Here is a 25,862-nt window from a genome sequence, read left to right as displayed (position 1 = left end):
CGCGTGGCTGTTAGACCGCCTGCAGTTATTTATTAGAGCCGTATGAAATTTTCATGCGGTGTGAAGCATTCTCTTTCATCCAGCAGCCTGCTGTCAAGAGCGAGGCGGAAGCCGAGGCCCGGCGTGGCAGCTCCACACGGGAGGGAGGCAGCGTTTAAGAGCGGGGGGCCATGCCTTCAGGTGACATCATCAAAGACAAGGGTGAGGGGGCGGGAACAACATCAAACCAAATCAGCCAATCAGAAGACTTTGCTTAGCACAACTGTTTGACGAGATGAGAGGCGAGCCAGAGAACAAAGATGTGAAGTGAACTAATCATTGCATGAACACTGGTAGGAAAATACACTTCTGTTTAAAAGTACAGTATGGGGTAAACACGATTCATTTATTTAGTGATGCAAATGATGCAAATGCACAGGGGTACTTTAAGTCATAACACAAAATTCAAATGTCATTTAATCAGAGTAAAATTGACTTAAATTATGACAGGGTGAAACATACTAAATTTAAAGCGATACTCCACCCTAAAATGAACATTTTGTACAAACCCGTAAAAGCTTGTATGTGTATGCTCTTCTGTGTTCTCCTTGTGGTTCTCCCGAGTGACACAGAGGAGACCGTTGACGAAGGAAATATTGAATAAAGAATGAATTCGTCGCGTCATATAACCCAGATTGCACGTCTGATGGCAGATGGAGTATTCTGACAACTACTTTACCTACCTTTTCTGGACCTTGACACTGTTATTTACTTGGCAGTCTATGGGACAGTCTCAAGCCTCCAGGTTTCATCCAAAATATCTTAAATTGTGTTCTGAAGACAAACAGAACTTTTACCGGTTTGGAACGACATTCGGGATTAATTAAGTGATTAATGACAAAATGTTCATTTTGGGGTGGAGTAACCCTTTAAGAGTAATTTTCATGGAAAGCCAAATATTATGACATGTCTTTGTTCTCAAGCTTCCCGTTCCACTTTTCCTCTTCTCTCCTCTTTATCGGTTCTTATTTTCTTGCACCTCTCTCTTTCTTCCATCTCTTCTGTTCTTCCAACTTTTCTTCATCCTTCTTTCATTCTATCATTGCCCTTTCTTCTCATTCGCTTCTTTCTTTGAAAAGTCATTTGAAAGACTTTCCGATGACACAGACAGATGAGATATGATGAACTAACTGGTTTTGGTTTCACTCAAAATTGCCATTTAGGAGAAACCACATGTGGGGGCACACACACACACAAACACACACACACAAACACACTTCTGTCTGGGCTTAAAGAAAGCACAGTGACTCACCGTTAGCCAACTACCCATCACAATCCCAACACAAAGGTTAAATACCATGTAACTTCTCCATAACCTGCAGAAGTGTGAGACGTATGTGTGTGTGTGTGTGTGTGTGTGAGAGCGATAGAACTCCTTAAACTCCTAGCAAAAGGCAGAATTCTTGTACTTTAATCTTCTAATTAGCGCAGTAAGATTTAAAATATAGTGTCAGGCCTGGTGTGTGTGAGTCACTAGTTCATTTTTATTCTCCTCCAGTGTTGTTCTGGTGTCTTCAGCACAAGAGGCTTTTTGTGGACTGTATTGTGACGCCAGACTCTGGCACTCACAGTCAAGCCAGGGCTGAAAGCCAGCTCACACACACACACACACACACACACACACACACACACTCCAGAAGAATCAGAGCAGAGACGAGCCTGTGCCCAAACACACTCAACAAGCACAACCAAACACACTCCAGCTCAGCACACGGACAAGCAAAACCCGAAGGGAGCCCATATCACACAAACACATTGATAAATTAGATTTCTTTCATATATTTCCTAGGAGATTAAATGCAGAGTAAATGGAGTAGCTTCTCAGAGTTTTCTCCTGGGAGAGAAAAAAACGAATCTCATGTAAGCTACTATTCAAAAGTTTAGGGTCTGTAAGACTTTTTAATGTTTTTCAGACCCTTCTGCTCATTAAGACTGCATTTATTTTATCAAAAATACAGCTAATTCAGTAAAATTGTGAAATATTATTAAAATTTAAATAATTGTTTTCTATCTGAATATATTTTAAAATGTAATTTATTCCTGTGTTGGCAAAGCTGAATTTTCAGCATCATTACTCCAGTCTTCAGGGTCACATGAGCCTTCAGAAATCATTCTAATATGCTGTTTTTTTTTTCTTATTAATATTGAAAACAGATATGTTGCTTAATATTTTTGTGGGAACCTCGATACTTAATGAATCATAAGTTCAAAGTTCACTGAGCAATGAAAAAACAAATGCAAGTTTAAACATTTCACATGTTCAGGACGTGTTAAGAGCTCTTTTTCAAATACTTCAGAAAGTGACACTCACGAGAACTGAAGAGGAAGTGAGACAGGATCAAGTGATTCTACTTTATATACTGTACTTGTTTGTGCCAGTGGTGACTGTTGTCCAAGACTTGATTGCTTAGGTTAAATGCAATAATGCCTACTCTAACTACAAATAAACTATATACTAAATGTCATTCTTGTTGCATTTCATGTTCTAACAAATGAACAGTGTGAAATATCACAGCAGTATCAAACCGTTTATACATTTTAAGTGATCCGCTTTAAACCTAACACATAGGATTCAGTGACTTATGCCCACATACCTGACTGAATCCACCTAGATGGAACAAAATGTAAATCCTGAAAATGTATATAAGAAACGAAAAGGAAAAGATGCAGTGAATAAATATGTCTGGTGCAGAGTTCACCGAACCAGCCGCTCCACACATGCTGCCGTCTTTCTTACCTGGTGCTGAATTATTTGATCTGAACTTTACTGAAGGAATGAAAGGGTGAGAACTGGGTCTCTGAACCAAGTCCATCCTTACAGTAGAGGCACGCTGACCCCAGAACAGTTACCCACTGTCTCACTGGCCAAAGTGCCACGGTCAGAGAATGACCTGCCCCCACAAAAATAACCACCGAGTGAGTTTGTGTGTGTTTAATGTTTAATGTGTTTAATGGCTTCTAAGTTCCCATCAATATCTGCATTAGCTGCACAGCATTGGTCAAGATTGGTCCCTATTTTTGCTTTATTCGTTCTTAACATCATTAAAACAAGATACATTTGCGTGTTCCATATTACTGCATAATATAAGATAATAAAAGTATTATCTTGTAATAATAAAAGACTTGTTTTCATATATATTTTCAAATAATTGTGTTCTGTAATAATAATTATAATCATAATTTATCATATACAAATGCAATACATTGCAAAGCTTATAACATAATTGATTTACTTTATATTTTTGTCTTGTTTCAGTAAAAATATGTACACGTACGGTATATGAACAAGATATATTAACAATGAATTTTGCAAAATTGCATAATATACAGTACTGAAAAAAGCCATTTTCATGTAAAAGTTGTGCAAATCACACATATAATAATTGAAAAAAAGTATATATGAAAAATAAACAAATATTTAAATAGTTTTAATAAAAAAAATATTATTGTTATAAGCTAAAATATAGGGAATATACAGTATATAAAGGAAAATAAATCTTAATTCATGATGCAATTTTGCATAATATATTAAGCAAATATATCCCATTTAATTTTGTCTTTATATTTTTACTGAAAAACAAGACAAAATTAGAAATTAAGAAAATTTGTGATAAGTATTGCGCTTTATAACATGTCAAGTTAAAGGAAATTCCTTTTTAACATATGCCTGGAACCCTTTTCGTCCAGTTGTTTTTAAATGCAAAACCCCAAAGCCGCCTAATTATACCCAATTAGTTGAATAACCATTCTGACAAACCACAGACTAGTTCATTTTGAAAACCTGTGGTTTTGCACATCGCTCTCCTGCATCTCTCTTTTTGACTTTGTTAACTACAGCTGTCTGGCTCTGTAGCATGTGCCAGGCTGAGGTTAAAAAGATGAAATATGCTGACATAAAATCAGGCAAACAGCTTTAGCACAGCACACACGGAACAGTGACTGGTTCTATCAAAGTCCCTTTAACAGACCACATCAAAACACCCCTGGACGTAGCTATGAACCAACAGAGAGCTCGGAGGAAAAGTAGGGAACAGAAAAAGAGAGAGATTTGTCATCACTTTTCCAACTAAATAACCCTTAAAACTTGTGCGAACGCTGGCGTTATGCTACAAAAGCGGCATGGATCTTTTATTCAGCCTAATAAAAGAATCAGGCCATTCTGACGGTCTTATTATCACGCCTTTCCCAACATCCTCTGAATCCCGCTTCCGTGATTCTTGTATCTTTATCTTTCACACCTTCTGTACCTCTCCCCTTTCCATCTCACAGCTCACACTTGCTCTCTTACTTCTCTTTTCTCCCAGTAATGGGGTTTGGTGCTGTAGAAGATTGAGGGGGGATGTTTTATGTGAGTGTTTGTGGTCGGTGGTCCGCGCCGTGCCTCGTCGCTCTGGTCAGGCTGAGTCTAATTGCCGGTGTTGTGGTGCTAAAGTCATCCACAGAACCGTGTGGAGCCAGTGGGGGAAACTGAACAAGCATCACCCGTCAAGAGTGCTTCCACTCAGAGAAGCTGTCAGCCTGCCCTGTTTACCTGCTACACAATTATCATCCGCCCCCGGGGAACCCTACTGAACAACACATCCATCCTCTGGGGAACGAGGAGGGGCCACGGGGGAAGCGTGATGCTCGAATATCGCAGAGGGAGATCGCTGACTGAATCTTGTTGTGTGTTAGTGGCTGGAAGTAAAATAAGCATTTAAAAGTCTGTGAGAGGATAGTATGTGTGGCAACAGAGATGTGCAAAGCCATAAGGGTGAAAGAATAAGGGCCGGTTCCACCAAACTTATAAATGTATGTTTTATTAACTGTTTATTGTTTATCTATGCTAACATGCATTAAATGGCCTCTTTGACCAATTTGCTGCAATTCTTCGCATTTTATAAACAAATAAACACCTAAAATAATCTTGAAATGATGTTTTCTGAGAGATTTTTTTTCTCTGCTTGCTTCTTAACAACTGGTGCTTCGCCTCAGCACAAGTTCAATGTTGTAAAGTGCAGCATTCAAGCTTTGTGAATATTCAAAGCGAATTCTCGATGGCATGAGTCTGAACCCATGAAATATGATGTTCATACCCAAGATAGGGAGCGGTTTCATAAAACAAGTTTACCAAACAAGCCAGGCTTATTTCAGTTATTCTGACTTATTTTGAACCAAATCAACTGACAATAAGTCATACTAACTGAAATATTAATAAATATTAATATTTTTTAAAATACTTCATGATTTTTTTTTATTTTTTAATATTATTAATAAAAAATGCTCAATGTAAATGAGAGAGAAAAATATTATATAATAAATAATATAAAAATGTATTACAATAATTATGTTTTGGATATATATTGCATGCATAAACAATATTTAAGATATTTAAATGCAATTCTTCTCAAATTGATATATTTAAAATGTTTTTGTGCATAAAAAGATGCATATTATTTTAATAAAAAATGTATACTTATAGAGTGCATATAATAATATGCACTAAGTATCAAAAATATAAAAACAATATAAAAATTAATATTTTTATCATTATGTATGTATAAAATAAGGTTAATATTTTTGTTATTACATTTTTATACATTTTAATCAATTTTATGAATTGAATTTATTTTAATACATTTAAAAAAATAATTATTATTATTAAAAACTAGATCTGAGCGAATGCCCCTTAAGGTTGTTTGTGTTGAATATGACGTTGATCTGAGAGAATAAGGAGTCTTTTGTAGGTGGTTTTTGTGGGGTCTGGCTGTAGCCGCTGACCTGACCCTTGGCTCAGTGGGACAGTGGGTCAGTGGTGCCGGGCAGCACTGCAGGGAATCCCTTACACACACAAAGAGTGTGACCCTGCCTGAACTATGGCTTCAACTCTCACTCGAGATCCTTCCAATTCATTCACCTGAACTCTCCAGACGCATCTGTCCAGTGCAGCCCATATGTCCATCAATCACCGCTTATTATATCTCCCCAAAAGCGGTGGGTGCTACAATTTGTTTCCTCTTTTGTCTTGGCAGCTCACCTGAGCATCGTTTCCCTTTACTGTTTTCCATAACCTCCCACACCTATATCCAGCACTAGGACAAAGATGGAGCTCTGGAGAGTTCACACTGATTCACCTCCAGCAGGAAATCTGGGAGGGATCAGGCTGGGAAGAGGAGGGATCGTGGCCCTATCACTTACACTGCACATCTACGCGAATGGACTTGATGGCAGCCACCCCCACCCCGTTCTCAGCTTTGCAGTAGTAGCGGCCGCCCTGCACTCTCTGGATGTTGGGGATCCGTAGAGTCTCATTGAAGATGGACGTCTCCTGGAACTTGTCGGAAGCGCTGCCTGCTGTCTTTGTCCACCGCACCTGCAGAGGGGCGACAATCAGAGACTTATGAGCTAATAATAAACATGCAAAAGAATTTCATTTCAGCGCATGTTTTACATTAAGATTTTTCAATCAATCAATCAATGAGATGTTGAATTAAAGGGGTCATATTATTCCATTTTAAGTTTTCCGTTCTCTTTGGAGTGTCTAAAGTCTAAAAATCCAAAGAGATATTCTTTATAAAAGTTAAGACTTGTCCACGCCCTTCTAAAACGCCTCATTTAAACACGCCCCCACATGTCTACATAACGATTTATGAATATTTGCATAACGCTGCCCAAATATTCATGCAAAGAAAGAAGGCATAACTTTGATTCCTGCTGTTACTGCCGGTGCCATGTTGTGTGAAGCTGTGTGTTTTATTGTAAAAGCAAAAATACTTTGTTTAGCCTTCCAAAAGAGGACACCACTAGTAATCAGTGGTTACGTTGTATTTACAACACTGTTCCAGAACAGTTCACCCTAAATATTCAGATATATGCGGCGCATTTTAAGGAAGACTGTTTCCTGATGCTGGCAGAGTAGACTACATTGCTGGCTGTTCAGACTCACAGTCTGTAAGTACGTTTACATATTTAAAGAATTTGCCACTGATGATTCACGCGAGTTTTGAGCAGTGTAGAGTAGAGCTTGCTGTTCAACATTTCTCCGATCACAAATGCAGACATGGTTTTATGTTTACTCAGCACAATGCAATGCAATGCATAAAAAGACAGGATAAATGGGGAAGTCGTGGCCTAATGGTTAGAGAGTTTGACTCCTAACCCTAAGGTTGTGGGTTCGAGTCTTGGGCAGACAATACCATGACTGAGGTGCCCTTGAGCAAGGCACCAATCCTCCAACTGCTCCCCAGGCACCGCAGTATAAATGGTTGCCCACTGCTCTGGGTGTGTGTTCACGGTGTGTGTGTTTTCACTACACTTCAGATGGGTTAAATGAAGAGCACGAGTTCTGAGTATGGGTCAACATTCTTGGCTGTATGTCACATCACTTTCACTAAATCTTTATAATCTGTAATTATGTCCTCACTGGATGCAACAAATGGCTCGATTGTAATGGGTTTTTATTGTTTTTGTCTTGTCGCGCCAGTGTTCTGACCAGGACACCATAACAGTATATGTTGAGGGGCGTAACATTTTCGTCAGACGCTTGAGGTATTCGGCCAATCACAATGCGATGGACAGCTGGCTAATCAGAGCACACCTCGCTTTTCAGACCTATAAGATTTGTAAAAAACAATGAATATGTCACGTTTCAGAAAGGCGGAGCATAGAATAGAAACTATAATGTACATTATGTAGAAAACTGAAGCTTTCCATTTATTTTTAATAAAAATTTTACCTTTGTTTCAGATTTTCAATGAGGTCTGAGACTTTACTGTATTTTTATATTTAGATCAATAAAAAGAGCCATGTCTTAAAAAAACTAATTATATAACATAAAATTGTAATGATTAAGAAATATAAATGCCTTTTTTTACATTCAAATGTTTTAACTCTTTTTCCATGTTAAAGAAATAAAATCAAAGTTTGGAATATAAAAATCAAAATAAGAAAATATCATCATATAAGTTCATAGTCTATGAAAAGATACGTCTTAAACAATTATCAAATCTCAATTATTAAGTAAATCCATTTTTATATGAAAATATTGATTAAACATATGTTAAAATTATAAAGTATAAACATATGAGGAAAAATCACAGAAACATCTATAAATGATAACCATGTAAATGCAGAAAGATTTCATTTCTTGTAATGTAATGACTGCATATAGAGGTAAAAGTGCAAAAAATGTACAGAGAAGTCTAAAAAGACCGGTCACAAAGAAGATCAAGATCAGTGGGACTCAACAAGAGTCTCATGCATCTCAATCATTCTTCTGACTCCTTCAAACAATCTTTGCACTGAGTATGCAAGGTCAAGTGAACATCATAAACTAAAGCCTGTGTAATCTCCTACTCTTCTCCACCTCTGGACATCAGTAAGCTGCTTGCATTATAACCCGGGGTCACCTCTGAACAGGGTGCCACACGGGTGAGCAGCCGATTGTAGTTGGCAGCGCTGGGGGCAGCGGGAAGGTTAGGACGTACGTGCAAAGGATTATGGGATTACACCGACCTGTGTAAACGGCAAGCTTTGTGTTTATTCAGGTTTGTTTGCCTGTGGATTTAGGACACAGCTGCTGTTCATTTATCAGGTGTGGGGTGTGAGAAATTAACACAGAGGAAAGGAGAGAGAGCTCCTGCTGGGAGTAACCTATCCTCTCGGTGGCAAAGGACAGAAAAGCTGGTCAAAAGCTGTTTGATGGGGCAAAATCATTAAAAAGTTGAGCCTCTTTTTTTGTGTAGATTTTAGCATAGTAGTCTCCACAAGCTACAACTCAGAACTGCTCTTACAACTTGTGGTGTGTCATTAAAGTTTAAACCCCTGTCCATCTATCTATCCATTCTCCAAACTGCTCATATGTAGGGTCCATGAACTAAAAAATGCAAAATGATCATTAAAAACACCCTTTCAATTCAAGTGCAGTAGTAAGCTGAACCTCTGATCCATGTCATCCCAGAAAGGATCCACCATTGGTTGTGAATTTTCAAAAAAAAATGTCCTGTTTGTTTTCTCAGCAGCCCAAAACTCTGCCATCATTGTGTTGATTCATCGTGGCTCTCAAAGGGCAGGCGCTGGCAGATGTAAGACAGATGGCTCTGGATAGGCTATCATTACAGCAGCCTCAGACGGCTCACTTACAGCAACGCAAAGTCACAGAGGCACAGAAACTTTCAAAGTCTCAGTGATACGGAGAGCGTCAGAGACAGAAAGGAGAGGTTGGCTGATGGTAACAGACACTGCAATGCACAACAGGGGATGAAGAAATTGGTCAAGATGAACCAGTGAAAGAGACAACGCTGCCCTTCTCAACATCAACAGCTGCCACACATCAGTATGTTTTACTGCTCCAGAAATCCCGATAGACTGCGCAAACCTTGGCTGTCTGTCCGTCTGTCTCTCTTTCTTCACATCGCCTTTTCTGTCAACTCTTGGGAAAGAAATCCCACGATTCTGTTAGCTGTACGCTAGCATCTTCATCTGTCTCAACTGCAAAATCAGCCTCACAATATACTCTACAATATTCTGATATGCTTTCTGAATCCCATCTTTCCATTTTGATAGAAATGAGTTTGGTTCTGTTTGCCCAGACCAAGGGCAGGGTTATCATCATTAACTAAAACTAAAAGTAAAACCACAATCAAACAATCAATAAAAATGGATTACTTCTATTTCAACACAATTAAAGTTAACTAAAATAAATTTCAGCTAGTTTCCAATGCAACATTTCTCACTTTCTTAAAGCTTATCTTGAAGTGCTAAAGCAACTAAAGCTAAATTATAAAAAAAAATATATAAAAACCTATACAGACATCCTTTAATAATAATAATTAAAACAAAAAAGAAAATTCTCAAAAACTAAAAATTAAAATCGAATTTAAAATATTTACAGAATATAGAATAATATGCTACGATATATAACGATAATACTAAAACATTGACCAAGGGACAGTCATAGTCATAATGACTAAATGATCTGGCTGAATCAGTAACTCATCTTTCTACACTGATGGTCATTCAGAGTAAGATGTGTTTTGTATGAACAAAATATCTGCAATCAACATTTAAAAACAAATATTTCATTATAGTTGATATTTAACAGCAGCCACAGAAAACCATAATAAAAGGTCCATAATAAAGCTGCAACAAGCAGCAAAACATGGAATTTTCGTTTTTTTAGCTTTAGTTATGAAATTTGATAAGGGTTCAAATAAATGAGGAGAAAACATAATATAGAGATATAAGGATTCAATTTCTTATTACCCACCAAAAAATTCAAATACAAATAATAAAAACTCTATTTTGGGTTCCCTAAAGAACCCTTTAATTAAATAAAAAAAAAAAAAACTAGAGGAATTTAAATCATCTAAAAGAACATTTATCTGCTATTAAGAACTTTTGGTTTTTCATCTAACCATACAGTAAATGCCAATAAAGAATCTTTATCTTTTAAAGATTGAGGTCATTTTTTCAATTCTTTCATGCTGAACTGAAATCATAAAGTGCATTTACCTTCCTTTTCTCGTGTCCGTAGAGAGCTTTTACCATCCCACTCCCATTTCTCCAAACCCTCTCTCTCTCGCTCCGCTTCAGGTTTTCTCTTCCCCCATCCTATAACTGCCTCTATAAATTAAGTTCTCTGCGAGTGACACCAATCCAAGTCAAGCATCCACAAAGAGACGTTTATTACTTGACGCCTGTCAAGCCTGCTTAAATCTGGGCGGCTGTGGTCCTCTTCAGCGCTAGCACTGGGTTATTGCTACTGTAAGCGCATTTAATGCTCATTGCCAAGCTTTTTATATTTGAGCATGATAAATCGGAGAAGAGTGATCACTACACACAAAAGCTCAACGTTTGCAGCTTAGCTTTACACTGTGTGTTACTCTAAAATCTTGTCTCCCTCTCTCATTCACTTTAGCTCTCTAAATTAAATTTTGTGCTTTATAGGCATGACAGAAACTGTTCATTTGTATTGCTAAAGTGTAGCAAAACCAGCAAAGTAAATAATGTAACATTTACAAGGTGCACGCCATTTATTCGGTAAGTAGCCATGCAATACTTAGGATAATTATGGGTCATTGCTGCCAAATAAACAGAAATTCGTACATGAATACACAGATGTCCCGTGCTAATATTTAAAAAACTAAATCCGTTTGAGTGGTAAAAGCAAGCCTGGGGAGAAATATAAAACAGCAGGAGCGAAAGAAGACCAAAGCAGTGTCAGATTTTGCCAGCTCATCTCCCGTTCTGCACCTCTGTTCACTGAAATCAATCCTAATCAAATAACACACGGCGCTGCAGAGTATTTAAACCTCTCCATATGTTACACAAACAGCAGCTCTATTAAACTTCCCACGCCGAGCGTAATAAATGAGAGCATAAAGTGTGAGGTGGCTTTTTCTGCTCACGGACACAATGAGGGCAGAAATACATCTGCGGCATGTGGGATGTACAGCGTTAGTCCTTCTGTGGCCTGATGCTGCACTCCTTCAAGATCACACTCCTGTCCTCCAAACAAGCCAACAGAAAACAACCGCCATGTTCACATGCACATTTTATGAAGAGAAGCTGGTCACCCCAAAATGAAAATGTTGTTATCATATACAATGTCCTTTGAATTTCAGATTATTTTTGGTCTTCTGCTAAACCAAAAATAAGTTGGAATATCTTGGAAATGGAAAGGGAGGTTAAAAGCATCATAAAAGTAGCCCGTGCGATTCCTGCGCTATATTCCAAGTCTTCTGAAACCATGCGAGAGCTTATTCTGTTATGATACTCTCCTCTGCAGTCTTGCTCACACGTGAAAACCTTCAATGGCATCAAACTTGGTGCAACACATTTTAAACCCCCAATTTTTATTTATATTGTGTTTAAGCCATCATCAAGAAAATTCTTATGAAACACTTTAAAAAAGAGAGAGAAATGTTCTGTTAGGCAACTAACCAAAATCAGTTTATGTACTAAAATGACTAAAACCATAATAATTATTATATATATATATATATATATATATGTATATATATATATATATATATATATATATATATATATATATATATATATATATATATGGATGGAAATTTTAAAACCACATACAAAATTACAACAAAACCTAAACTTTACATGCAAAGACCTAACCTAAAATTAAACTGAAACTGAATACGATTAAAAACTACACTTGTACTTACTGCACATGCAGATTTTCCTGCTCTTCTCATAGAAGTACTGGAAATACTCTTGTCATTCATTTAAATCAATTTTCAGTAATTCTGCACAGCAATTTAATTTCAATAATTCTCATTCATGCCCTTGAAAACAGCAAGTAAGAGCACACTAAATAGCTAATTCAACAATTGAATTTCTTTATTTCCTAAAATGTTGTAACATTCTGTGTCACACAGCACTTTCATCTGAACATACGCAGATTTAAAGTTCTGATGGTCTCTTCCTGTCTAAGTTGGCGGTTCTTGGCCACATACTGTAAACTGAGGTTCAGTATTTAAGGCCATAGTCAAAAGTCTGGCAAGGCCTGACTTACAGAATTTCCCTCAAAGTTCATCAGTGACAAGTCTAATCCATCTGTGATGTTCTATAATCACTGACGCTGAGTTAAACACACCACATGATCAAGGAGAGATCCAGTTGGATGGCAATCAACAGCGATCTGAGATCGATCAGTCTGAAAGAGCAATGTCTGGAACAGGAAACTGAATCGCAATGATGAGGGTGATTACTGCTTTTATAGCACTGATTCATTTGACTTTCTCACAAACAGGCTTTCATTTATCAATATGTGTGTTCCCTGGGATTTGAAAACACAACCTTGGCATCACAAGTGACACGCTTTAGCAGATGAGCAACAAGAACACGATTACGATAATGTCAGTACTGACCGAGGCATTCGGCGGAGCGCTGACAGAATGTAACATGAACCGTATGATCAAGAGAATGCTGAAATGGAGACATAAGAGATGGAGAAAGATTAAAGTAAGTGACATGTCTCATGGTTTAGTTTTCTATTGGGAAAAATCACAATTGAGATGTCTTTAAAATCTCTATGATCAAACACATTCTTAAAAATAAATCTTTTTGATTGGCAGTGATGGCTTTTCTAGCATCCATGTAAACCATTTTAACTTTATTTTTAAGAGTGTAAATAAAATAATTTGTTAGGAACTCAAATGGTTCTTCGATGGAATTGGTGTGAAAACCCCTTTTTGGAACCTTAATTTTTAAGAGTGTATAGACTTTGGTCTTACTACAGAATATTTCTCCTCTCAGATGTTTCTCATGAGAGAAAAGACCCTAGTTATCTCACATGTGTTTCCTTAAGAGTTTCAGAAAAGATCTCAATAATGTCTCAATCTGTACTTTGATTTGTCAATACCAAAATCAGCGAACAAAAGTCAAAGATCTCATTATAAAATATATTTCTCATCAAATACTTCCAAGAACATACAGTATATCCTTGTTTATTTCACATGGATTAACACTTTTACTGTACAATTTGATTTCAGTTTCTCATTTAAATATTTTTATTCCATTCCTAAAGCAACAAGGAAGAACCCTAAGAAAAGTGATATTTTAATGGCTCAGCTAAGTTTAGATAAAAAACACAACCCATAATGCTTTGTGGTGAAATCACTGATCTCAGATTAAACCAACTGCAAGATTACATTATGTTGTAGCATTATATTTTTAGTCTTAAGTCAACTAATAACGTTAATCAAAGTTTCTTGAAATTAAACATTGTGTTGTCGTTTTTTTAAATCAGCATTTTACTTCCTATTTCTGAAATAACACATTCAACTTTTACTGTACCTTTAAGACGTAATTATGTAAATGGATTTTAATTGACTAACCTGTGAACCACTAACACACCTGCTTCCAAATTAAATGTGTTTGAAGCCTAGTCTGAACTGCTAATGTCTACATAGTTAATCAAAGTGTTTAAATTCAAAAAAACATGTTTTCCGTAATGTGACCTCTTTAAAACCGTGTTTACCCACCCAGTACCATCAGCTCTTCAAACATAAAACATTTCTAATGCCCGAGTCTCTCCCTCCTGCTATTACCAATGGTACAACGAGACATCTGGTACAAGTTAAAACGTTGGTGTCTAACCCTCCTCCTTTAACTCGTTCTCTCTCGTGGCCAATCAGAGGATGTTTAACAGTGTTTCTGTGCAAAGCCATCTGCTGTAATGCATTTAGATGCCGTGCACACTGAGGTGCCAATGAGAACTGTGCTTTCTAGAATACTCCAAACACTGTGTGCTTTACAGAACTCCCAGAACCAGCACACTGCTTTAATATTCCTTCTGCTCTATATGTGCCTCACCATCACAACCTTCATCCGGATGTATATAGAAAAATCATAAATTCAAGATTTTGAACTGCAGTAGTAAAATGTAGTAAGATGCAGAAGCAAAATTCTAATTTGAACGTAAGGAAAATTCAAAGAATTGAGAAATGACAGGACGGACGGACAGACAGAATCGTCCGTGGATGGATGGATGGATAGAACTTGTAAGAACAGACAGACAGATAGATAGATATATAGATAAATAGATAGATCTGTCCACGGACGGACGGACGGACGGACGGACGGACGGACGGACGGACGGACGGACGGACGGACGGACGGACGGACGGACGGACGGACGGACGGACGGACGGACGGACGGACGGACGGACGGACGGACGGACGGACGGACGGACGGACGGACGGACGGACGGACGGACGGACGGACGGACGGACGGACGGACGGACGGACGGACGGACGGACGGACGGACGGACGGACGGACGGACGGACGGACGGACGGACGGACGGACGGACGGACGGACGGACGGACGGACGGACGGACGGACGGACGGACGGACGGACGGACGGACGGACGGACGGACGGACGGACGGACGGACGGACGGACGGACAGACAGACAGACAGACAGACAGACAGACAGACAGACAGACAGACAGACAGACAGACAGACAGATAGATAGATAGATAGATAGATAGATAGATAGATAGATAGATAGATAGATAGATAGATCTGTCCATGGATGGATGGATGGATGGACGGACGGACGGACGGACGGACGGACGGACGGACGGACGGACAGACAGACAGACAGACAGACAGACAGACAGACAGACAGACAGACAGACAGACAGACAGACAGACAGACAGACAGACAGATAGATAGATAGATAGATAGATAGATAGATAGATATATAGATAGATAGATAGATAGATCTGTCCATGGATGGATGGATGGACGGACGGACGGACGGACGGACGGACGGACGGACAGACAGACAGACAGACAGACAGACAGACAGACAGACAGACAGACAGACAGACAGATAGATAGATAGATAGATAGATAGATAGATAGATAGATCTGTCCATGGATGGATGGATGGATGGACGGACGGACGGACAGACAGACAGACAGACAGACAGACAGACAGACAGACAGACAGACAGACAGACAGAATAGACAGACAGACAGACAGACAGACAGACAGAGGGACAGACAGACAGACAGATAGATAGATAGATAGATAGATAGATAGATAGATAGATAGATAGATAGATAGATAGATAGATAGATAGATAGATAGATAGATAGATAGATAGATAGATAGATAGATAGATAGATAGATAGATAGATAGATAGATAGATAGATAGATTTGGCCTGTGTTTTCTGCTCTCTGTCTCTCTGTTGTCTGTATGACCTTGTGTCTTGATCCGTATGTGGTGTGGAGTGATTTTTTTGCCATCTGATCTTTCTGTTTTCAGAAGTGTATTGATCCTTCTGAACTCTCAAGAACAGAAACTAAACCCAGACAACCCCTTCTTCTACTCCCCCATCTCAAACTTCACACCAATCCCCCTTTTTTTTCTTTGTTTTTCTCTCTCTCTCTCTCTCTCTCTCTCTCTCTCTCTCTGATCGGGGCCCAAGGTTGCAGTGACCAGCAGTATGAATAAATAATGTGCGGAGCGGGATCTCTTTCAGAAAAGCCATTTAGGCTGTTATTGTGTAACTAAAGACTGTACATTTAGCCGCCGATGTCCATGTGACAGAAATGTTATAGGATGTGAACCGCGAGTCCTGTGAAACAGCTATATCTCCAACACCACTAGACCTTCCTAATGACCTTAAACACAATCACTGCTCACTCACCCTATACACAACAGACTCACTCACTTAACTTCTCTTATGTTGCAAGTGTACTAAGCCATCCTTGTCAGAAATAGTATGATAAATCAGGCCTGGTGATATATAACATATACGAGAGAAAAATCACAAATGAAATCTTAATTGTTTCTAGACAGCAATGAGATAATGGGGAGCAAATGAAGACTTTTGAAGCCTTTTGCTCCTCAGAGTGTTCTGTATGCCAACGATTTTAATTATTATTAATATGATTATTATTTTAATTTCTCTGTCATTAGAATCATACCAGAATAGTAAGTTGTTTTAACAGTCCATTTATTTTTATACATTTAGAGTCAATTGACAGCTAACCTGTTGCATTAGCAAGGCTTTTCCCATATTTCTGCCAAAATATTTATTAAAAATATATATATTACTGATCCAAACCTTTGAATGGTAGTGTATATAGTCAACTGTCGAGAGAACGTGCATATCCTATCTGATAGTAGTATAAATGTCCCCAAAAGTACAGCTAACTAAAGGAAAATATTTATACACATCTACATATGCCTATCAATCTCCATCTTTACAATATAGAAGTTGTGTCATGCTGAACAAGATATCAACAACAAATGGGTTCAAAGAGCAATGGACATGCAGATGTGCTCTGACAGCCAAACACAGCACCATTTTGAAGACGGCTGACCTTTACTGCCTCTCTGTTAATCACACAGAGAAAAAAAAGGATGATGTGGTAGAAAAAGGCAGGGGATGGAGGGGGGAAAGCATATCATGTTTTTGGAAACCGCTGCAGAACACCAATGCAGAGAGCAACTCAACACTCCCTTTGGGATGCATCACACGCACCAGAACCCAATGTCCCCATGCATCAGTCCAGATCTCTGTCCCAGCATCACTGTCATCACTTACAAGTCAACCTTCCACAGATCCAATGGACATATAAGATTTAGCACTGGACAAATAAAAGATTTCTAAAATCACCATGTGAAAATATCAAAGAAAATATCTGCACTACATATAAACATCAGACTGAATATTACTATGCGATTTGATTACTATTTGACTGTTACGAGCATATTTTAACATTTACACATTTTAAGTTATTAAATATAATAAATTCAGTGTGCTGAAACATTCTAACATTGGTGTAATAACAAAAACTACTGAGATTTTATGTTTTTGACAGAAGAAAAAAAAAACAGTAATATTGTGAAATATTATTACAATTTAATAGAACTGTCTATTTTAATATATTTTTAAATGTAATTTATTGCATTACTCCAGTCTTCAGTATCACGTGATCCTTCAGAAATCAGGCTGATTTGCTGCTCCAGATAAATTTCTTATTTTATAAATTTTGATAATATTAATATTTTTGGTGGAAACCAAAAGAACAGCATTTATTAAAAATCTTTGGTAACATTATAAATGTCTTTACTGTCACTTTTGATCATTTTAATGCATCCTCGCTGAATAAAAGTATTAATTTCTTTCAAAAACAATCTTACAGACCCCAAACTTTTAGTACTTCTCTAAGGTAAATAGAACTAAAAATAAATCAAGTGTTTCTTCTTTTTAGTTTTCTAGATTGTCACCATATGGTTGGGGGTCACCATACTTGGCTGTATGTCACTTTCACTTTAAAATATTTTTTTTATAGCATTATACTTCTTTTTATTCATTTCCTATGTTTAAAATAAGTTAAAATCAGTAATAGGCATAGATTTTTTGTGACAATCTATCGTCTGTCCTCCTACAAACAGTACTTTTATACATTCTGTACAGTATACTCAGTTCGCAAACACATATCGACTCCAATATAAGCAATTACACGTCAGGGAAGGGCAGAATACACCAATACACATTCAATGCATAAACCCTAGAGTCCAGGCACAAATATGTAGACACACAAAAGCACACTATCTAGTGACCCGTAGAGGCCCGGCACTGCAGGCAATAACATCCGACAGTACATCCAGTAATATCCTCATTAGTTTATATTCATACACTGTGACTATATTCACACTCTATATTACGCTCCTATATTCAGCCTGTTGTCATCGCAATGCCCTGACATTTTTAATGGAAATCGTGGATCATGTTATGGAATAGCAACTTCTTTATTCAGTGCACTCTTCCTCAGGACCGCGGGAGTGAAAACTGATGGAATTTAGATCAGATCGGTGTTCTGCTGATGCAACCTGGAGAACTAATACATGTAGACAGGTCGTTGGGAGGACGCGTGTGTGTGTATGAGGGTCTTTAATAAGTGATCTGATGGCAGTGGACAGAGCGCCTGTGGGAGCCACGCTCTTCACACCTCCTACTGTTATCAGCTCACCCTTACCTTATATAACACACACTCACATGCCAACACAAGCCTAAAAAAAAAACCTAAAGTCCACTGACAGACCCTCTCTCCTTCAGTGTCTACAGTCATCTGTTATCAGATACGTGACACGCATACGCACACAAACTGCATGGTTCATGCAGAGGTACAGTGGCTCCTGAGGGCAGTGTGTGTCAGCGTTGACCTCTCAAAAACCTGGCAACAAGTTAACATGTTGTGAGTTGTTGTGTATGCAAAACATTTATTCATATTTATTTTAATTTATATTTTACAATTTAAATGATGTGTATATTGATAAAAAGAATACACTATATACAGAGGTCTGGCTTTCTTGAGAGCACCTTGAGATTTGGGTTGATGCTCATACAGCACATAGTGTGTCCCATCAAATATAACTATAGAATATTAATAGTAAGTATAGTACTGTATATAGATTTTTTAAAAATAAAATAATAAAATAATAAAGTGTATATTTTAAAATAAAATTCAAATAGTATTTTTTTAGAAAAATATTGTATGCTTAAAAATATAATGCTAATATTTACATTTTCTTTTTTCACTTTTCAAGTTAAAATTTTGTGTGTGTGTGTGTGTGTGTGTGTGTGTGTGTGTGTGTGTGTGTATATATATATATATATATATATATATATATATATGAATTTTCGTTATTTTCGAAATTATAATCAGCAAGCTTTTATTTTTTGGCGGGTTGCTCTGATTAATTTGATTGCGTATATATATATATATATATATATATATATATATATATATATATATATAATTTAATTTTGTATACTATTATAATTTAATTTTATAACTAATTTGTATATGTGTATGTGAATTTTATTTTTATAATAATTTATAAAATGTAATTTGATTTTTAAAAAAGAATGAATACATTATGAAAATATATAATATTTTTTAAATGTAATTGTAAAGTGTATTTATTAATTAATAAATAATTGAAATTAACTGACTGCTGAAGCAAACATAGTATGTTGCTTGTTTCTAACTTTTACCTCTGTAAAAGATTTACCATAAGAGTTTAATCTAGAATCTCCACAACTCAACAACATTTTTCTGACAGGTACAGTTTTAGAGAGAGATGTTCTATTTGTTTCATTTGGACTTTCGTCCACTAGTGAATGTATGTTTGTGTTCACCTGAGGCCGCGGGTGTCCTTTGACCAGACACTGCAGAACTAACGTGTCCCCCTCTCTGATGGTGTAGATCCTTTCACTGATGTTGTCCTCCTTCACCACACATGTCTGCCCAGAATGCACAATCTGAGCGTTCGCAGGAGCTGAAGCACAGAGAGAAGATATGATTATTATATTTTCACTTCATTCTTTAGCAGTGGTGTTATAAATGCTGTACAGGAGACCAACTAACTAAAACTAACGATTCTACAATTTAATTTTTCCAGTCAGTGGATGATAGATTTGTACTCTCATACATACACTGACCCTAAAAAGTATTTGTATTTGAAAACCTTTTGCCAGAATTAAGAATGTCTGGATATCACTTCATTATATAACACAATATCAAGATTTTTCTTAAATTTAGTAAATGATCGATATAAATACGGTTTAATGAACCATTTCTAACAAATATAAAAGTTGTATTTTTTTACACAATGTACTGTTTATAAATTATATGGCCCTGATTATAACTGTATATTATGTACACTATGGGCCCTATTTTAACGATCTGAAACGCAAGTGTCAAAGCGCGAAACGCAAGTAACTTTGTGGGCGGGTCTCGGCGCTGTTGCTATTTTCCCGGCGGGATAAATGGCTCTTGCGCCCGGCGCAAATCTAAAGTGGGTTGGTCTGAAGCAGCTTCATTATTCATAGGTGTGGTTTGGGCGTAACGTGAAATAAACCAATCAGAGCGTCATCCAACATTCCCTTTAAAAGCAGGTGCACAAGCTCCATTATGGATTGCTATTATTATGGCGTATTTACCAGGCGCACGCCAGGAGCGGTTCACAGCCGAGGAGACTGATGTTCTTGTAAGAGCAGTGAAAGACAGAGAAGGTGTGTTGTATGGGGATGGGAGAATAATTAGCCTGAATAATTTGTAAGCTAGATTTATGCCTATTTTGTTCACATCTTCGTGGCACACCACAATGATTTCCGTCATCTCATGTGTTAATATTTTTTTAGTGGAACAATTTATGATTTGCAAAAATAACTGTTGCATCTGTGTAGATTACACGAGCAAAGTGTATGTGCGTTGTGCATGCTATACATTATGGTCAAGCATGCGCCCTTAAAATAGCAGAATGAACAACGCGCAACGCGCCACTGACTTTAGACTAGGTTTTTTCTGGTCAGTGGCGCAATTGTTTAATGGAACAGCAAAATAGCACCAGGGATTGTTTGCGCCGGAACACGCCTCCTTTTTTGCGCTGAACCGCCCAGGGAGCGCAAGTTCATTCACTAGTTTAGCGACGTGCTTCTGTGGAGGGAAAAGCACGCTTTGCGCAGGTGCAAAATAGGAATGACACATGCGTTGGTGTACAAAGTCAATTGCGCTGGGTGCAAGATAGGGCCCTATGTATATTATAAAAAACAATGACATTTAATAAATGAATGAATGAATTACACTGGCACTTTTTTTTTTATTGAAACCCACTATAAAATTAATTATAAATGCAATACAAGTAAAAAGTACTAAGTTTGATGTACTAAGTATTATTAAGAATGCAAGAATATACATAGCTGTAGTGATTCTGACATCAGTACAAATTTTGGTGTGGGGGGGGGGGTTAAATTTGCTATGAGATATGAACTTCTTATATTTACGTTTAAAGAAAAGCATGCATGGCCTGAACATGCCAAAATGAACAGAACAATATGAAAACGGAAATTTCAGATGACATCGTCCATTCTCGTGTTTCAGGAGTCAGATCTCCACTCAAGAACCTCCAGCATCTTTCCTAACAGAGTTTGGAAAGGGCTTCATTTCAAGCTCTGAGCAGAATTCAAACTCAAGACCCTCGGGAATATAAGCCAGCACTGCGGGCAGCCAAGCCCGGTGGTCACTGCACGGTGAGCTCTTTGATTATGAAGAGGAAGGCATGTACCGCGGCAGCCTACACACTGTAAACGATGAGTCTGAGTCTCTTATTAGCATTTGAAAGGGAGTCTGGGACAGGAAGAGCTGCGAGGCAATGCAGGACGTGTTTAGAAATGTGTGGAAACTGCCAAACCTTTTATTTGTGAGTGTAATGGTGTGGTCAGGGCTGAGCGGGCATCAGAGGTCAACATGCGGGAATGAATGATGCTCATTAGCGGTACAAAAAAAGGCGCTGGGATCTTCACACTTAAAAAACAAAACTTAGCTCAGCTATTCTGTGCATGACATTTTACAAAGATAACTCTTAATGTGGGTTCATAGACAACATAAGAATACTTAGGGGGGAAAATGGTTTTTAGGCCTAGAAAAGTCATGGAAATTTATGTAAAGAATGTTCATCTTTATGCTCTGCTACAATACATTAAATTTAATTTATTATTATTATTATTTTTTTTTTTTTTTTGTAGAATTGTAAACTTGTTCACAGCCCACAGTGACAAACTATTTGTGAGCAAATTATTTTTTTAAAGTATCATTCAAACCAGTTCAAAAATAGTTCTGGATGATGAACCAGTGTGTTATTATGAATTATTATTTAAAAACTTAAACTGAAATAAGTTTAAGTACTAATACTACTAAACTGATATAAAATGATATCACAAAAATATAATTTATATATTAAAATAAAAGCTAGTTCTAAATATGTAACTTATACTAGAATAATATAAGTATTAGAAAACTAGAAAATAATAAATTTGTGATGCTGCCTTAGAACTTGGAAATTATTATGTTGGAAAACTTCATCATTTAAAATTTTTCCTTTACATAAATAAATCATCTTAGACTAAATAACCTTCACAAAATAGACAACTGCATGAATAAATCATTAAAATGAGTTTAAAATTGGACTTAATGCTTCATTAGTGAATCAGTCTGATGAACAGTCAGATGATGAACCTTTGTTGTTAACTAAAACAAAATATAAACATTTGATTAAAAACAAACTTACGTAAAAATGTACCATCTGAAATAAGTTTAATTTAAATTACTACAATTTCAAAAACTGAAACAAAAATAAAGCTAAACAGAAAACTTTACAAAATAAAAATGGTAGAAGCATATGTAATTACTAAAACAAAAACAAAAAATAATAAAATTAAATGAAAAGCTAATTCAAAATAATAGTACAATTATTATTTATATATTTGTATATAAATATTATTTTTAAATAATACTAAAATAATAACTACAGAAACAAATTTTGGGTATTGTGATGCTTCCTTAGAACTTGGTGATAATTGTGCTTGAAAATGTCATGGTAATTCATCAGTCAGTATAAATATATCATCCCGTCCTCACCCTGTTTCAAAATAGAGAGAGGCTGTGCGTGTCTGTATGGATGAGTGTAAGAGAAAATAACAGCGTGGTCAATAGAGTGGTCTACTCAAAGACAGAGCCAATGAATTTCTCCATGATGTGATTATTATTGATCGTTTAAGTGTGAGGTGTGATTGTGTGCGTGAGGTCCTTGTGTTAACAGCTGCCGGTGCAGCACATAATGTGTGGATGACTGGACCTCACAAAGCACTTGCCCTCTCAGCAGGTGTGCGTGTGGAAGTGTCTCAGCTCCAGAATATTGGCCACTCTCCTCCTCCTAATGTCAGGGATGAGCTCTCTTTAACTCTCCAGCCGGGTCAACATCCATCACTGTCACACTGAGCCAGCGCATCAAGGAAAAAAGACAATCTTCCCAGAATCAGTATTCAGCGGTGGTCGCTCAACAACAGGATCGCGCTAGGTCAGATACTGAGGAAGTAAATATAACGGCGAACTGGAGCAAAGTCAGTCTAGTCTGGATAAGTTCTAGTCCGACCAACAACACTATCAACTGTATTTACTACAGATAAAACAATTGATAGAATGACAGATACATAGAATGACAATGGTAGATAGAATGACAAAACAACAGACAGACAGACAGACAGATAGAATGATAGAACCATAGATAGAATTATATAAAAAGAGAATGATAGAACGATAGATACATGCACATTTATACAAATCTTTACTCTCAGCGACTGTGTCCAAACTGTTTTTGGCGAGCCGGATGGGAGGTAAACGTGCTAACCTGAGTGCATGCAAACTTCACCTTCTTTCTGCCTTTTCTCCTACTAGCCCTGTCCATCCATCCATTCACCCATACAACTATCCATCTAAATCTGAAGCAAACAAGGTTCTCTCTGTGAGTTATCAAACTAGTTTCTAGCCAGCAGAGGGGAACACGCCGGAGGGGGGGTGGGGTGGGGTGGAACAAAACTAATGGAGAGAGGCATAGAGAGATGGAATATAAAAACAAATCAATGTGAGACGCACACACACACAAATAACTGAACACAGCCATCCGGATCTGCACACACGCTCACAGAGTCACAACCCAGAGATATAAGCAAGAGTAGGAGTGGGAATACAAACGCGAAAATAGACAACTATGGCCGACATGAAATTTAAAATTGCATGGTTTTAGGAAATACAACTGGACGTGGCCTAAAGGGGAAGTATGTACAGACATCTTCTGAGATGCAGCTTACAAAATGTTGAGCCACTTGCGATACTGATATTAGACAATATAACCAATATTTATCTTTTTTTTTTTTTTTTTTAGAAATATTTTGTTTTTACCACAAACATTTTAAACAATCATTTTAATTATAAGCTTTTTCAGCCTTATGAAAATTCTATATTGCCTAAAAACTTTCATTTTTCAGTAAATAAGGGAGTAAAATATTAATAATGTGTCATTGTAGTGTCATTTTTAACCTGTTCTTATAAAAGACCCAAACAACAGGATGACAAACACAGCGCCCGGAGGGGATTACACCAAGCAAATTAGGGCAGGTGTAAAAACTGCAGGTGTTACTGATGACCTGAGCTGCTGTTTGCTCCACCTGCACCGACGGTCCTCTGGGAACATCTCTGCACCCCTTCTGCCCGGCTTCAACTGTTGGTGAAAGTTTTCTAGAGCATCTCCTCTTCTGCCTCACTATTCTTCATGCACACACGCCACACATAAATCACAGTCGAAACGCTCCTGCTGAGGAGCTTCACCAGATCTACTGTTCACTCACGTCCTGGAGTCATACACTTATTCATCTGTCCTGCATCTTACACTGTCCCGAGAGAGAAAGAGAGAGAGGGAATTATTCATCCTGCAGGAGCTGAATGGCATGTCTATGAGCATGTTTGGTGTGAATAAATAAGATCCTTGAGGAGGAGAGAGAAAGAGACTGACCAGCAGGGGCTGGCGAGGGCTAATCTGACAGTGTTAGCTGTGTCAAGGTGTTTTATTGAGTGTTTACTTGTTGTTTGAGGAGCTATTAGTTTTCACTGTGGCTCAATATGGATCAGCCCTCTGACAAACACAACTATTGGCAAAAACGAGCGAGCACCAGGGCAGACGGCATCTCATCAGACAAGCATCTCTGGCAGCGAGAGGAGCAGGGCTGAGTGCTGCCTGGAGCTGCACATGTCAGGAATTCTAAGTCTTCGTTTTGCATGCATTCACACAGAAACACCATGCCCATTCAAACTTGTGTAGCAGCAAGATCCCGTTGAATGCAACTTTCAAAGTAACTATTTTTATCGTGAGTAGTTAAATGGATAGTTCACCTAAAATTACAATTATGTAATCATTTACTTGCCCTTATTATGGTCGTTTTTTTTTTTTTTTATGAAAGCCAATGAGGCCAATGATGTTCTGGGTCCACTTGACTTTCACTATATGGACTAATATAGTTAAAACATTCTTCTAAACATATTTTTATTTTTCGGGGTGTAAATTATTTGTAACATATTTCACAAAATAATGTGTCTGAATTTGGTTTGTACACTGAGAAAATAAATGGGGAGAAGGAAACATTGAGATTGCTAGTCAATTTCACAAATAGCTTCAAAAAGGTAACACACTGAATTACACATGATTTTATTTTTAGAGGTAGAAAGGCTGAAATAGTATTTTATTGTAAAACATACTCAAATAATAATAATCTTTGTTTTATTGTTCAAACAATTATGATCAATAAGATTTTTGAATGTTTTTGAAATTAGTGTCTAATCCTCACTAAAGCTACATTTATTTGGTCACAAATATCAGTAATATTGCGAAATATTATTGCATTTTAAAAATAACCTTTTTCTATTTGTATATATTTTATACTCTAATTT

The 25,862-nt window shown here is 37.3% G+C and overlaps 1 protein-coding gene across 1 annotated transcript in view; it reads right to left on the bottom strand.

The window, feature by feature from the left end:
* Positions 1-25,862, bottom strand: part of LOC113072593 (MAM domain-containing glycosylphosphatidylinositol anchor protein 1-like) — a gene marked incomplete at its 3' end in the record, with an annotated part of 79,243 nt that overhangs the window by 21,846 nt on the left and 31,535 nt on the right. The window contains exons 3-4 of the mRNA XM_026245590.1: positions 19,721-19,860; positions 6,217-6,391 (exon numbers count right to left, since the gene is read on the bottom strand). Coding sequence (XP_026101375.1) covers positions 6,217-6,391; positions 19,721-19,860 — 315 coding nt within the window. The remainder of the gene's footprint in view (positions 1-6,216; positions 6,392-19,720; positions 19,861-25,862) is intronic.

Source organism: Carassius auratus, unplaced genomic scaffold, assembly GCF_003368295.1.
Source record: "Carassius auratus strain Wakin unplaced genomic scaffold, ASM336829v1 scaf_tig00009580, whole genome shotgun sequence".
NCBI lineage: Eukaryota > Metazoa > Chordata > Actinopteri > Cypriniformes > Cyprinidae > Carassius > Carassius auratus.
Note: the sequence above shows the minus strand (reverse complement) of the source record. Positions and strands in the feature narration are given on the sequence as shown.